Genomic DNA, 12,985 nt, shown 5'->3' with positions numbered 1-12,985 from the left:
CCAAGGAGCTGATGATGTTACATACCAGCAGGGCTAGACATGCAAATGGAAATGGAAGAGAGCAAGACTGCCACTTATTCCACAGCAAAGAGGTAAATCAAGGATTTACTGGGAGCTGAAACAGTAGCTGGGCCATGTTTTTGAAGAGGAAATACTTGTATAGCTCTCCTAGAAAATGGGCTGGAAATATGGAAACGAGGATAAAGAAGAAACCACCAGGTCTTGCATTCACTCTCCAGGAGCGCATTAATGGTTTTCTTTGTTTTAAGGAGTTGGACTCCAACCTTCAGAAGGACGTTTCAGCATTTTGCCATAATCAATTTTAGCAATTAAGCCAATGAGCTCTTGGTAAAGATTGGTAGCTGCTTGAGAACTATAGCCATGTGTAAAGAAATTCTGGGGTGCAGCACTCTCTTTGGCTGTTGGGCTCACCTTCATTTTTTGATGGCACTCTTTGATGTTCCCATTCCTCTGTTCTAGTCTCCTCTTGAGTGGTGACTGCTTCATTGAGTTTTCCTGCTCGTTTCCTCCCTTGGAGCTCACTGGAAATGGAAGGGCTTCCTTTCTCTTCCTGCCAGCTCTCCAGTATCTGACCTGCTGAAGTCAAATTCTGGTCAAATGCAGTTCATAAACATCCCTGCTGACAATGAAGTCTCAGCATCAGCTTTGTTTGAATTTCCGTCCAGCTTTTTCCCTTCCTGAGACACCAATTCTAAATAAGTGCTCAAGAGTATGTGGATAGATGAGTACCTGGGTAAGTGTCAGCACAGCGTGTGGAGGTCTGGTGTAGGGAAACTCACAACAAGGAGGGAGGGAAAAGGAATCAATCAAAGATTTGGCACATTCACTTCCACATTAGCTGGGGGGGATGATGCATCAGTGATTGCTGAATATCTGCTGCAGGTGCCATATAAAGCACAACCTCTTCCAGACATTGTTAGTTTATTGCCTTTAAATGGACCTTGACCATCATTAACAATCAATCAATTCTGTGCCAGCCTCAAGTGTTGAACCACCCCGTGTAAGCAAAGGCAGAGTGAATTGCTCTTGCAGCCTCACTGAGATCCAACCTCTCCCTCTGCCCCTCCCCTCACGCAAGGCAGTTATCAAGGGAAAGCTGGTTTCCTTTGCTGATCTTGTACAGAAATAGAGTCCCTGGGAAATGGTCAAAGCTCAGGTAACTCAAGATACAATACAGGCACATTCAGCATAATACCTGGGACCTCTCAGCCACAGTTCACATGCTCATCTCCTATCTTACACTATCAGCCAAGCTCCCCCTGCTTCCCCTGCACCAGGACTTGGCAGGCTCTGCCCAGAGCTGACTTATCTCGCTTGCCCAGCAAAGTCAATGGGATCATTTTCTGTCGGACTGCCAGCTTGCGTTGCCAATGGCAGTGCCAGCAAATGCCCTATTTGGGTCAAAGGTGATGGCAGGGCACACGGCCGGCAGCAAAAGAGGGAGAACAAAGCTCTGACACTGAGCACATTTGGTGCAGGCACTTGGAACCAGGTGCACAGAGCTGTGTTCTCTTTCCTGACTCAAGAAATGCGAGCACGGGTGGAAATGGCACTTGTGGTTTTGGCATTTCTCAAGTGTGTGTTTGGTGCCTGGCACCGTGGGAGGTCATTGTGCAGCTCTGAGCCCACTGCTCTCCCCAGTAACGACAGACAGTGCTTCCTCTGTCCATCTGCCTGTCTTCACAGTGCTCACAGGACAGAACTGCCTTTACAATACCTCCCTTCTTGCCAAATTTGGCTGTATTCAGCCAGTGGGCTTAAAGTCAGGGTCTAGGGAAAGCGGGACACGACTCTGGTGTAGCTGTGCAAGTCTCATTTCAAGAGGAAAGCTTGCCCGCAAATGTCAGATTGCTTTTACCCCATCACAGCAGTGAGAGGTGAAGTCAGGCCAGCACCAGCTAAAAATAGACAGTGCAATCAAACTCCCCTTAGCAGTCAGTAGTTTCATGCTGGACAGTTTCACTGTTACACGATTGCACTCCTCCCCATCCAATCACCCCAGCTGGGAAACGGGGGAGTGGCACAGAGATATCTGAGCCCTGAGAAAACGCCCGTAGCCATAAAGCAAGCAAGAGAAATGATTCATTTCACAAGTGCCTAAGACAGCAGTTTCCAAATCTCTGTCCATGGGACACCAGCATCTGTGAGGTCTGCACAGTCACACTGCCTACACAGCCTTTCCAACAACAGGGCTTATGATAGAACAGCTGGGCAGAGCAGACCAAATTCTGAGGGCTGAGAGACTGCAGTCCAAAAACATCTTATGGTTGTAGGAATTATGGTGTGTGAAGCTTGGCATACCAGCACTCCCACTGTGTGTGATCCCTACGTTAGCCTGGTCCTTCAGCATCTCCTTCAGCACACAAGGGTTGTGTCACACTGCTGCTCAGGAGGTCGGGGAATCCGACCCCAGTGACGCACCAAGTTAGTCAGCTCCTGCACGTGCTTATGAATGTCTACCAAATAACAAAACCACGTTCCTACCAACTTCAATACATGGGATTAAATCATGACTCGAGGAAAACATAGGCGTGCTTTGTCCACTTAGAAAGCAGCCTAAAAGCTGGGAAGTTTTCCTTGTTAAAAGTGGTAAAGTTGTGAACCAGTATCTCATTCTCTCAGACGCATAGTAGTAAAATCTTTGAGTGGTTTATTGCAGCAACACAAGCAGCTGTGCACTATTCCTTAACACTGTCTGAACAAGCAGCATTGCCTAGACCTCAAGAGAAATGCTACCTTTTAGCACTGACTTGTTGAGAGCCTACCACAGCAGCAGACACCTTTTGGAAAATGTATCCAAGAAAGTTAAGCAGTTTTTGTACAGCATAATCAAAGCTTGCTTTCCAAATTCAAAATAAAAATCAGCAAGTGGAACCAGTCACAAATTTAAATCATTTTTTCAGTCTGTTCCTGTGTGGAGGGACAGGAGTTCTACTGCACAGGCAGCAATTCCCATCAGCTCTTGTACTGTGTGCAGTCCCATGGCACAAAGTCTGGCCTGCATGGCTTTCAGAATCAGGAAGAGCCATTGTGTTAAGCATCACTGTGACAGTTATGACTGTAAGAAGAGCTCCCAATACCAGAAGAATGTACACAAACACTTTTAACTGCACTTGGAAAGAAGCTCTCATTTCTCCCTCTTCAAAAGATCCACAGTATTTTGAAATGAAGCACCATTTTATTGCAAAAAAAGGAGCAACCGTTTACACCTAAAGAATATGTGTATCAAAGGAGTTAAAAGGATTAGCAGGTAACGGCTGCTAGAACTTGAAGGCACAAAAGGAACCTGGTCCAGGGAGCTGCTTTGGTTTGGGGTTGGACTCGATGATCTCTGGAGGGCCATTCCAACCCTACAGTTCTGTGACTCTGTGAAGAAGCTAAGAGTTAAGGCCTATGTGGTTGGCCTGAGAAGATGAAGTGTAATTAACGTGTGTTTGTTCTCTAAGCACACTTTAATTTCACAAGCACCAGGTGGGACACAAAGAAGGATTGGGTTTTGCCCCATTGCCAGTACACAAAAGGCCAAGAAGTAGTGAGGAGTGCTTTCAAAGACCTGGGTGTTCTGCAGTCTCTGTGCACTCCGACTGGCAAGCAGGTAATGTGTTTGTAGGTGGCTTCAACAGTTGGCAAAGAGCTTCATCAGCAGAGTGAAAATAAAACAAACAGCCAAGGTTATAAAAGGCAGCTACAAACAGTCCATAAATAACCAGAAAAAGTTAAGAACAGGTACATTACTTAATAGGGAAGGGAAGAAAACGAAAGATATGATTTACTAATAAGTTATAAAGAGCATTTTTTACTTAAGTCCACACCCACACAAAAGCTAACTAAACAAAGCATGCTAGGAAATGGAAAGAGTGGCTTGAAGGATTTAGATGGCATTCGTGTTGGCAATAGGTGATTCAGCTGACATACAATACTCCAGCTGCGACCCACACGAGCGTGGCCCACTCATGTTCCTCTTGGAGAACACAGCAAGGAGAAAGAAAGCAGAAGGCATGTAAGAAGAAACAAGGAACTCTGTCAGTCAGCTGAAGCAGGCAAGAGTCTGCCACCCCAGATTAGCCAGGAACAAGGTATGCTGTGCCTTTTTTAACATCCACCACACGTGGAAACAGGCCTGGTGCCATGGAGGCAGGACACCATCATTGGGTGAAGTTCTCACAGGTGAAGCAGTAAGCTCTGATCCATACTGACCACCAGTGCTCTCGGAGACTCAGTACCCAGGCTTGCTGGGAGCCTGGGAAGATACTCAAGCAGGGAACTGAAGGGCTTTGTGTAGGATCTACCCCATATGACATATGCATGCACGATTCAGAGCGCAGATTGAAAGAGGACATCTGCAAGACCTCCTAGTGAAATCATACTTGGATATCTGAGACCAAGTAAAGACAGGTAAGTATGCATTAAATACATAGACAGAAAGTGGAGACCATTGGGGTGGCCCCCTAATAGCGGAAGAAGGCAAATACAGTTCCAGAGTGTTGATAGAACTGATGTGTGAGTCCCACTTCCACTGGGACCTCTGGCCTCTGTCAGCACTCTGGGTCACATTTTGGACAACATGAGTTAAGGACACGGTCAGACCGGAGGACTCAGAAAAGAGTACAATCTCTAGACTTAGAAGATGATTTTAAGAACAAGTTAGAAAAGGAATTGTTCTGGTGTGGGCAGATCTGACCCAACTTCAGAGCAAGGAGATGAACGAGGTGGCTTTCTGAGATTTCCCTCAGCCCTTACCTCCCTGGAAGATCTCCAACTTTTATTTACATTCCCATAGTTTGCAGTTTAGTAACAGCTAAGCACAGGGTACACACAATATTTTCACCATCCCATCAGTGCTGTACTGATCATTATACATGCTATGGACAGCGTTTTTCAGAGGACAGCTGTGCTGATTCCTCCTTTCCCAGAAACCCCTTTGCAAAGAGCCACATTAAAGAATTGTAGAAAATACATGACCAACCTATCCTACCTTTGAAAACTACCCTGATTACACAGCTCCCTTATGCTGTCTCTACTGTACCTCAAGTACATGAAAAAAGGCAATAGATAACACATTAACCATTTCCAAACAATTTTCAAAACACTGATGGGAAAATTCCACAGACAGAATTTCACACCTTGCCACTGTCCTGACTACAGCACCTCTGATGACTCTACAGAACATGGAGAAGCACACATTCAGAGCACATTCAGAGCTATTTGGGGGCTGAATTCAAACTCCACTGCAAAGCCTGCCACATTCTAGCTAGGTAAATCAAGTCCCCAGAATTATATACAGTAGAAGAGGGCTGAGCAGACACAAGGACAGGCTGACCTTTACTTGGTGAATTCTGACTCACCTCACTGGTCAGCCTTTGAGAAGACTATCCTAGGAAAGCCAGATACTCCCAACTTTCCTCTGTGAAATGGGAAACAAAAAGATCTCAAGCCTATCGGTGTCTGATGATAAAAGAAACCCCATCCATTACCTCATTTTATCAAGAAAGGAAAATACTTCAATGCAGTTTACAGAAATGCTATAAATTCCTTCATTACTGTGTGGTCTGCAAACAGCCCCTGGCCATTAGCTTTACTTGAGCTGAAGTGTTTTCAGCTTGACAGCAAATAACCAAAGGGGACAGTCTCCAGGGACGTTCCAAGAGCACTGCACAGAGCCAGCTCTTTCTTTAAGGACACATAGCAACTGCCTTCCACTTCTATTTCAGATTTTTCACACAGCATTTTGACAGCAAGAAACCTGAAACTCTTATTAAGAGAGGCTAAATCCGAGCGTCTGCACCCCTGCGCTACCTCTAGAAGTCTGGGCAATGCAAAATGCAAACTACTCATACTGATTGCTGCGAGGCCCTGAGATGACCTGACTGCAACTACACATGCTAACACACTGCCTGGGAGCAGAGAGAATTTTGGAAAACATTTTAAGCCCTGCCTAAGATTTGATTTCAGATGCAATTTGGAAATTCCCAGACGAGACGCGGGCTTTTGCAAACCCCCAATCGTTTCCTAACATCATTCCACAAGCACCCACGACAGCTGATATCTGCACCAATTCATACTCCACCTAAAAACTGCCACTACACAAAGATGAATCTTCCTCAAGGGAATGTGTGAAACTTTCCATGCCTATTTTTCTTTCTTTCAAAGTTACACGGCTTCAAGCTCCAGGACTGTCCACAGCTAAGACACTGATTTCGTAAGTGCAGCAATACTTGTTTTTAAAAGCAGGCAGGAAATACGACATTTTACATTTTCTTTTTATTATCTTTAATCAGACACGTTACAATGCACAACTGTGTCTTTAGGCAGATAACAGGGTGTCATTCTTCAGATCAGGAAGAGGTGAAGAACTCCCAGTCCTTCCTCTGACTTCTTAGGTAAAAGGAATATCACAGATATCCTAAATAAGAACTATTCCCTCATTTATAGAGCATCCCCACTACACTCGTAAACCCTTTTAACAGTTCAGTCATAGATTTTGTTTGTTCCTGTCTTTGACACTGCAGATACTACAATGAGGGGTCTTCGTGACCTGAGGATCACTCTGGCCTTCTAAAAGCTACACAGAAAAAACATTGGTTTAGAAGGTGTTTTCTAATTAAGCATCACAGTTTTGAAAACACAATTCTAACTCCACCATCCCGCTACTGATGCAGCCTTCCAGCTCTTCAGTGCTCATTAGGAGAAGTTGATTATGAAACAAAATCTTTTTATTTAACGCTACACAATTTGAATGGAAAGAATAGAACATATAATTCACCTCAAGACCAAGCTATAGGGATACATCCCAGGACATTTTGGAGAATAAAACCAGATTACTGATTACCAATCAGTGCAAGAAACATCTTCACCCATTTGTACTCAGCATACTTTAAACAAACTTCAGCATCAGACATTTAAGTACCTCTCCTCCATACAGCAGATTTCCTACTCTGTGGGAACCAGTTTGTCAGGATATACTTATTGATAACATTAAAGAAAATCAAATGAAGGGTTACATTCTGGTGTCAGGTGTACAAGTGCAGTGGTGGATTACTCGCAGAGGAGAACGACATTACCTATAAAAGTTAAGTGGTGTTCAGGTTATTCTGGAGTGACTATAATACAGAGAAACTTCATGTCAAAAGAAGTATTTACACAGATACTGTCACAGCAAAGAGGACAGGAAGCTAGTCTCACAGAAGTAGTTCATTAAAGAGCAAATGAGTGGACGAAGACAAAGGCTTTGACTTTATATAATAAAATACCAAGTGCATTCTTTTAAGTGAATGAGTCTTTGAGACCATGGCCCTAGACTTGAGGAAGCCACACAAGGGTCAGATGTACAGTCCTGCTGTGTAGGAAGGGTTACTTGGACGGCCAAATTCATACATCTCTTGTAACTGCAATAAATCACAGCTATTCTAGTGCTGCTTCTTACTGTGAGTTCTAAATGACAGCTCTGAAATAAGCCCCCTCCAAGTGCCAGATAGGTTGGGCTTTTTTTGTACAGCAGATCTTCCAGGACTAATCAGATGTTTTTCCACTACTTCTGCACTGTACATCTCTGATTAGAACCGAGCCCAGAACACTTAAAGGCTAATTACATTTAGCTTCTCAAATGTTCTTGGCCGGAGAGTTATTAACCAGCTTTTTCTTGTCAATGCAACTTTAATCACACACAGTTTTTTTAAGCTAGCCATATCTTTTCAGTTACTCTGGCTCTTCCCCAACAGGCTTATTTTAGGCTTGTTGCAAAGAAAGGCTATTCATGGCTGGCTATTTTATGTATTTCTTGAAGAGCCATTACTAAAATAACCACATGCATTTGAGGGTGAACACTTGTGGCTGACTGCTCGAGTATCTTCAGAAACCTTCTCAAATTAAAGTTTTGACTAAGACTTGAACTGCTTTGAACTAATACTTGTGAGCACTATTTAAGCCAGCATTCCCAAAAGCATTAAACTCCACCGCCTCTCAGCTTCCTCAGCCAACCACCGACTATTAAGGATCACAAGGCTAACCAGAGTCTCTCCAGGGCGAGACTAAGGAACTAGCTCCAGCCCTCACAGTACAGGAATCCCATGAGAAATGGCTTGTAGCAATAGACTCTGATACACAGGACAAAACCTTAGACCAAAGTCTCACCATACTGTTGCAGCTTCTCGGCAGCTGGCTGTGCCTCTCGAGTCAGTAAGTGGAACATTAGTGACTGAGCTCAAGCAGGCACCACACTGAACAGTCAACCTGAGCAGCTTCCCTCTTCCATTAAAATTAACTTACTGTAATGTACATTACTTTCAGTGGAATGATACTGCTCGTGTTTTAGCAGGATGGGGAAGATTCCACTTTGTCTTTTATTGTTTTATAAGGCAGATAATGCAGAAAGTTAAAACAGAACTTCTACAAGCATTTAATCTGTGATATTGTAAAATCAAAGTACTACTTTATTAAATGAGTTATTTTACACAATATGAACATCAATATAATTACAATTGTAAAAAAATTTTTGTTTTTATAACAAGTATGGACTGATTTTTCAGGATTTCCAAAGAGGGCACAACTGTACATTTACACAATTGTCTCTGCATGAAGCCCAAGAGGGAACAGCATAAAAATATGAATGTTTCTGTAGCCCCTTCATTTTTGCTGATCAACAGTTTTAGAAAAGCAGCTGCAGGTTTGTTATGTAAGGTCTGACAGTAGAAGAGTCAATAGGTGCCATGACTTCACCTATAAAAAATAAGAATAACTCAGTTAAGCTGAACTGCTACTCAAGGCTGTTTACCTTAGAGTGAAAGAAATACCGTAACTCTGTTTTTCACCTTATTTCAGACTTTAATTGTAAGCTGTCTCAGTTACAGCCTAACAGCTGGCTGTTACAAAGTGTCTTCTAGGGAGAAAACAGAGGTTAAATTTTGTATTTGAATGCAGAAAAATCTGCATTCACTTGCATAACTTCAGGAACAAAAAAAAAAGGCTGAATTGTTGGAAATATGCTAAACAATTCTGCTTTCATTACACAGTTTCTAACAACAGGCACATTTATTATAAATATTTTGTTCAAACCAAGAACTGTGGAAGCTAACATTTCAAAGCAGTAACTGAAGAATAAAGTATTCCTACAACTCTAAGGACAACCATTTCAAACAACGTTAATACCTTCCAAAAGATCTTTCATGCAATGACAACCATTTCAACCACATAACAACAGTTGAGGGGCATTCATTTAACCTATACTTAATTTTTACGTTAAAAAAATAAAGCATCTTTCAAGTCCAAGTAAGTGGGGACAAAAAAAATCAACAAAACAACAAACAAGTCATTTATAATATACCTTAATTTTTAAATGATTATCTGATAAAAGTAATGACCTGTAGATATCTTTATGCCTGAACATCAGCCAGTTCTGGAGGAAGTGGAGTCTTAGGATGTTTGCTTTCAAAGTGCTGTTTGAAGGTCTTGGGATCCGGCATTTGTGTCTGATTAAAGAGAGACATTTAACTTTATGCACAGTACAAGAGCTACAGGATACTACAGAACGTTATCCCCCCATGTTTTACTTTACTTGTGAATCTTATTTGGAACCCTAATTAAGGCATGTGAAATGACAAGTCTATCCTAACACCAACCATTTAAGTGAAAATGACAATCTTTAGCTCCAGGAGGGCACGCACACAGTAAAAACCACCTGAAGTATAATCCAAACAGCACTCTGATTTCTGAACTCCCATTAGGATATCTGTTCTGAAGGAAGTTAGCATGCACTGAACTTACATTAAAGCTTCTGGCATCACGGAGTATCACTTTCCCTCTCTATATTAACATCAATAACCACTGATGTTAAGACAGGAAGATCTTTTCTGTGTGGTGGAACTGGTCTAGCTGATGGTTGTTTAGGAAGAATTCTCAAACCTCCTACACCTTATGCAGCATGCTAACAGAGCCCGCAGATCCTTGCAACTCACAAGGCAAGAAAACACCTGAAACAGATATGTGGCCTCCTACAATTTCTCACATCTCACTTATTAGTTTAGACACAGACCTGCACACAATAACTTTGCCTTCAGTTTTTCTTACCCTACAGACAGTGCAGGTGTATATCAAGGCAGCCTTGGCTGCAGCCTTCTGATCATGTCCTTGCTTCTTTTTTTGCTCAGCTTGCTTTTTGGCATTTTTCTGCTGTGACTGAATCTTCTGCTGTCCACGAGCCATATCTACAAACAGAAAGAAGACATTTAGTCTGCAAGTGTGAGAAACTACTGTTGCTAGCTGACTCAGTCGTAACTATGAATGTAAGCAGTCATGTGCTCTGCCCTTGCACTCTGACCCACAACTCCCATAATTCATATACAACAGGCATCTGTTCAAGCTTCTTATTTTGTGGAGATCCTCAACTTTTAGTAGCTTTCTAAAGAGACAATAGTTCTCTAGTCCGTCCTAAGGCTTCTTCCTCTAAAAAGCTTCAAGGTCTAATTTTGAGAAAGGTTTTTAACAGAGACACTCAATTCTTATTTCTGCAACTTGGAATAAGTTCCAAGAAAGGGAAATTAAAAGTGTTCTCCAAGCTGTACCACTACCTTTCAGTGTACCTGTTTATGATCTGCTTTGGAATCAGGAACGGTAAGAGTGATGCATTATCCTTCCTTATCAAAGGCTATTTTTAGAGGTGGCCACCCTTTGCAATTTTCAGCTGATCTTACAAGCACGTCTACATACTTCTAGAAAGGATGTAAAACTGTCTCCACCAGAAGCCATTATTCTACGTGACCCAGAAGCACAAGGGAAGCTAACACAACTACCACTTGCCATTAGAAGGTCCACCAAGGTACAAAAATCTTATTTCACATAGAAGCAGAGCAGCATATTCCGCAGCAGGAGCACTCCACCTGCACACAGCCCACGAGGACACCCAGCTTAGCTGGCAGCCCACCCCCAGAGCAGACGCCAGGCAGGATTCGGGCACAGCGACAGAGGAGAATTCTGAATGTGGTTATGTAAGCCAGCAGCCCACTTCTAGCTATTATCTTTCCTACAGTCCCTTGTGTCCCACGCCTAATCCAGTTGTGGGGCTCACACTGCACAGCTACTGAAGTCTGAGTTTTTGAGGACAACTATTAAGGCCTACTGTTCCCAACAGGTTGGCTGGCTGGTTATTGCCCCTCTGCGCAATGTCTGCTGCTCAGCAGAACACACTGCATGGACACAACTGCTCTGCCATGCAGCACTTCTCACAGGGACTGATGCCTTCCACTGAGTAGGCTATTCACACTCCTGCAAACTATGCTCCAGCATGAAAACCCTTCCAGCTCTAAATAAATGGAAGCTTCTCTGAAAGCTCAGCTGCGTTTGGAAATCCACTAGTATTTGCATTAGTTCCTGGGCACAAAGCATCACAGTGCTCAGTCTCAAACAGAAGGCCAGACCTCACCCAAAAGAGCTTGCAACCACTGCAAACCCAGGCCACAGTCCCTTTTTTCATGGTATATAACACCATTACCCAGCCCTTTGGAGAAGGATCACACTACAGCTTCAGCAATCCCTTGCCTTTCCTCATCAGCTTCTCTAAAAAAATTCGTAAGCCCAAGTAACACCATAGTTATTATCCTTCTACGTAACTAAACAAACCTGCCTGAACACAAGAAAACACCAATTTTATTAACAAGCGTACAGAGATACACGTGGCATTCACAGCTTCTGCAAGATGCAGCAGTGTTGAACTGAAAATACCAGCCCCTGTTTCACTATGGAGTTTCAGCAGATGTTACAGTTACTCTGAAACATCCCAGCCAGGGCCTCACTCTGTTTATGCACAGCTTGGCTCAATAAGAACACCACAATCACATTAAAAAAAAAAAGAAAAAGGAGAAGTAGTGGCACTGCCAATCGCTTTGCATGCACTAAATGGAACCATGGGGTTTACTTCAGTTCTATTTTACTGGCATTACAGAAATCCTTCCAAAGTTAGTGACTGCTGACAGAAGTTCCCATAAAACATCTGTGTATTACTTTGTATTTTGGACCCTTGGAAAGAGTGTAACTCATACACTGTAACAGCTCAGTCACAGGACACAGCCTGCACTGGACAGCTGATCACAGAACTGTAGGGGTTGGAAGGGACCTTTACGTGGAGTCCAACTCCCCAAAATATCCTGCGGGCACAACCGGAGGCTTTTGTCTTTACTGAAGACACAAACAAGGAAACATAAACATCTGCTTAAACATATTAACCTTCCTATGACACCCACAACCAAAAATCCAGCACTCAGCTACTGAAACATTCAGATTACCCCTACTATTAGCATACTAAGAAAGCGACTCAAATCTACGCTAGTATTCTGAGAAAAATTAGTAATTAAAATGAGCCCAAAGATCTGTTCGCACAACACAGATAAGCGGTGCTTCCCCCATCAGACACACCCTCCCGTCCCAGTGTTCGGAAATAACCCAGCACGAGGGCTCGGGAGCGCGCAGAAAGGCGCTGCGGAACGAGAGCAGCTGGACGGCATCGCTCGCGCAGCCCGGCCCGAGGCCTGCGGCGGATGAGGCCTCCGCGCCTGCGCCCAGGCCGCCCCCATCCCCCTGAGGCCGAGCGGCCGGCCCGCCCCGCCGCAACCCGGCCGGCCCCGCACCCCGCCCGCCCCGCTCCCCTCACCCGGCTGGGAGCGCGGCCTGGGGGCCCTGGCGAGCGGGAGGAAACGGCTCCGCGCGGCCCCGCTGCAGCCGCCGCCGCCGCCTGAGAGAACGAGGAGGAAGGAGGGGAGATGGCAGCGCGCATGCGCGGCCCCACCTCGGCGACCGCGCCGCCCGAGCCCGGCAGCCAATGGCGGCGCCGCATCGTTACATAACGCGGGCGGGCGGCGGGCGCGCTGAGGTGGGGTGGTACAGGCAGCGTGGGAGGGCGGCCTGAGGGCACAGCACGGAGCGGGCGTGGGGGACGTTGCTTTGAAAGAACGGGCTGAGGGGAGGGAATAAGCGGCTT

General features: G+C 44.4%; 1 protein-coding gene across 3 annotated transcripts; it reads right to left on the bottom strand.

Annotated features, from left to right (window-relative positions):
• Positions 1–333: 333 nt before the first annotated feature.
• Positions 334–12,771, bottom strand: ZNF706 (zinc finger protein 706). Of its 3 annotated transcripts, none has more exons than XM_065753184.1 (4): positions 12,659–12,771; positions 10,084–10,220; positions 9,378–9,485; positions 334–594 (listed from the first exon to the last, which is right to left on the bottom strand). In XM_065753184.1, the coding sequence occupies exons 2-3, from the start codon at positions 10,216–10,218 to the stop codon at positions 9,390–9,392; spliced, it is 231 nt and encodes a 76-aa protein (XP_065609256.1). In that variant the 5' UTR covers positions 10,219–10,220; positions 12,659–12,771; the 3' UTR covers positions 334–594; positions 9,378–9,389. The 3 variants fall into 3 exon arrangements, with proteins under 3 accessions (XP_065609256.1, XP_065609255.1, XP_065609253.1); XM_065753183.1 differs by lacking the exon at positions 334–594 and adding an exon at positions 6,717–8,736 and having other exon boundaries at positions 9,341–9,485; XM_065753181.1 differs by lacking the exon at positions 334–594 and adding an exon at positions 6,717–8,736 and having other exon boundaries at positions 12,659–12,770.
• Positions 12,772–12,985: the final 214 nt, after the last annotated feature.

This window comes from Cyrtonyx montezumae, unplaced genomic scaffold (genome assembly GCF_038088225.1).
Source record: "Cyrtonyx montezumae isolate F1298 unplaced genomic scaffold, pur_monq_1.0 scaffold_8, whole genome shotgun sequence".
Taxonomy (NCBI): Eukaryota; Metazoa; Chordata; class Aves; order Galliformes; family Odontophoridae; genus Cyrtonyx; species Cyrtonyx montezumae.
The sequence above is the reverse complement of the archived record's forward strand: the minus strand, read 5'-3'. Positions and strand labels throughout refer to the sequence as shown.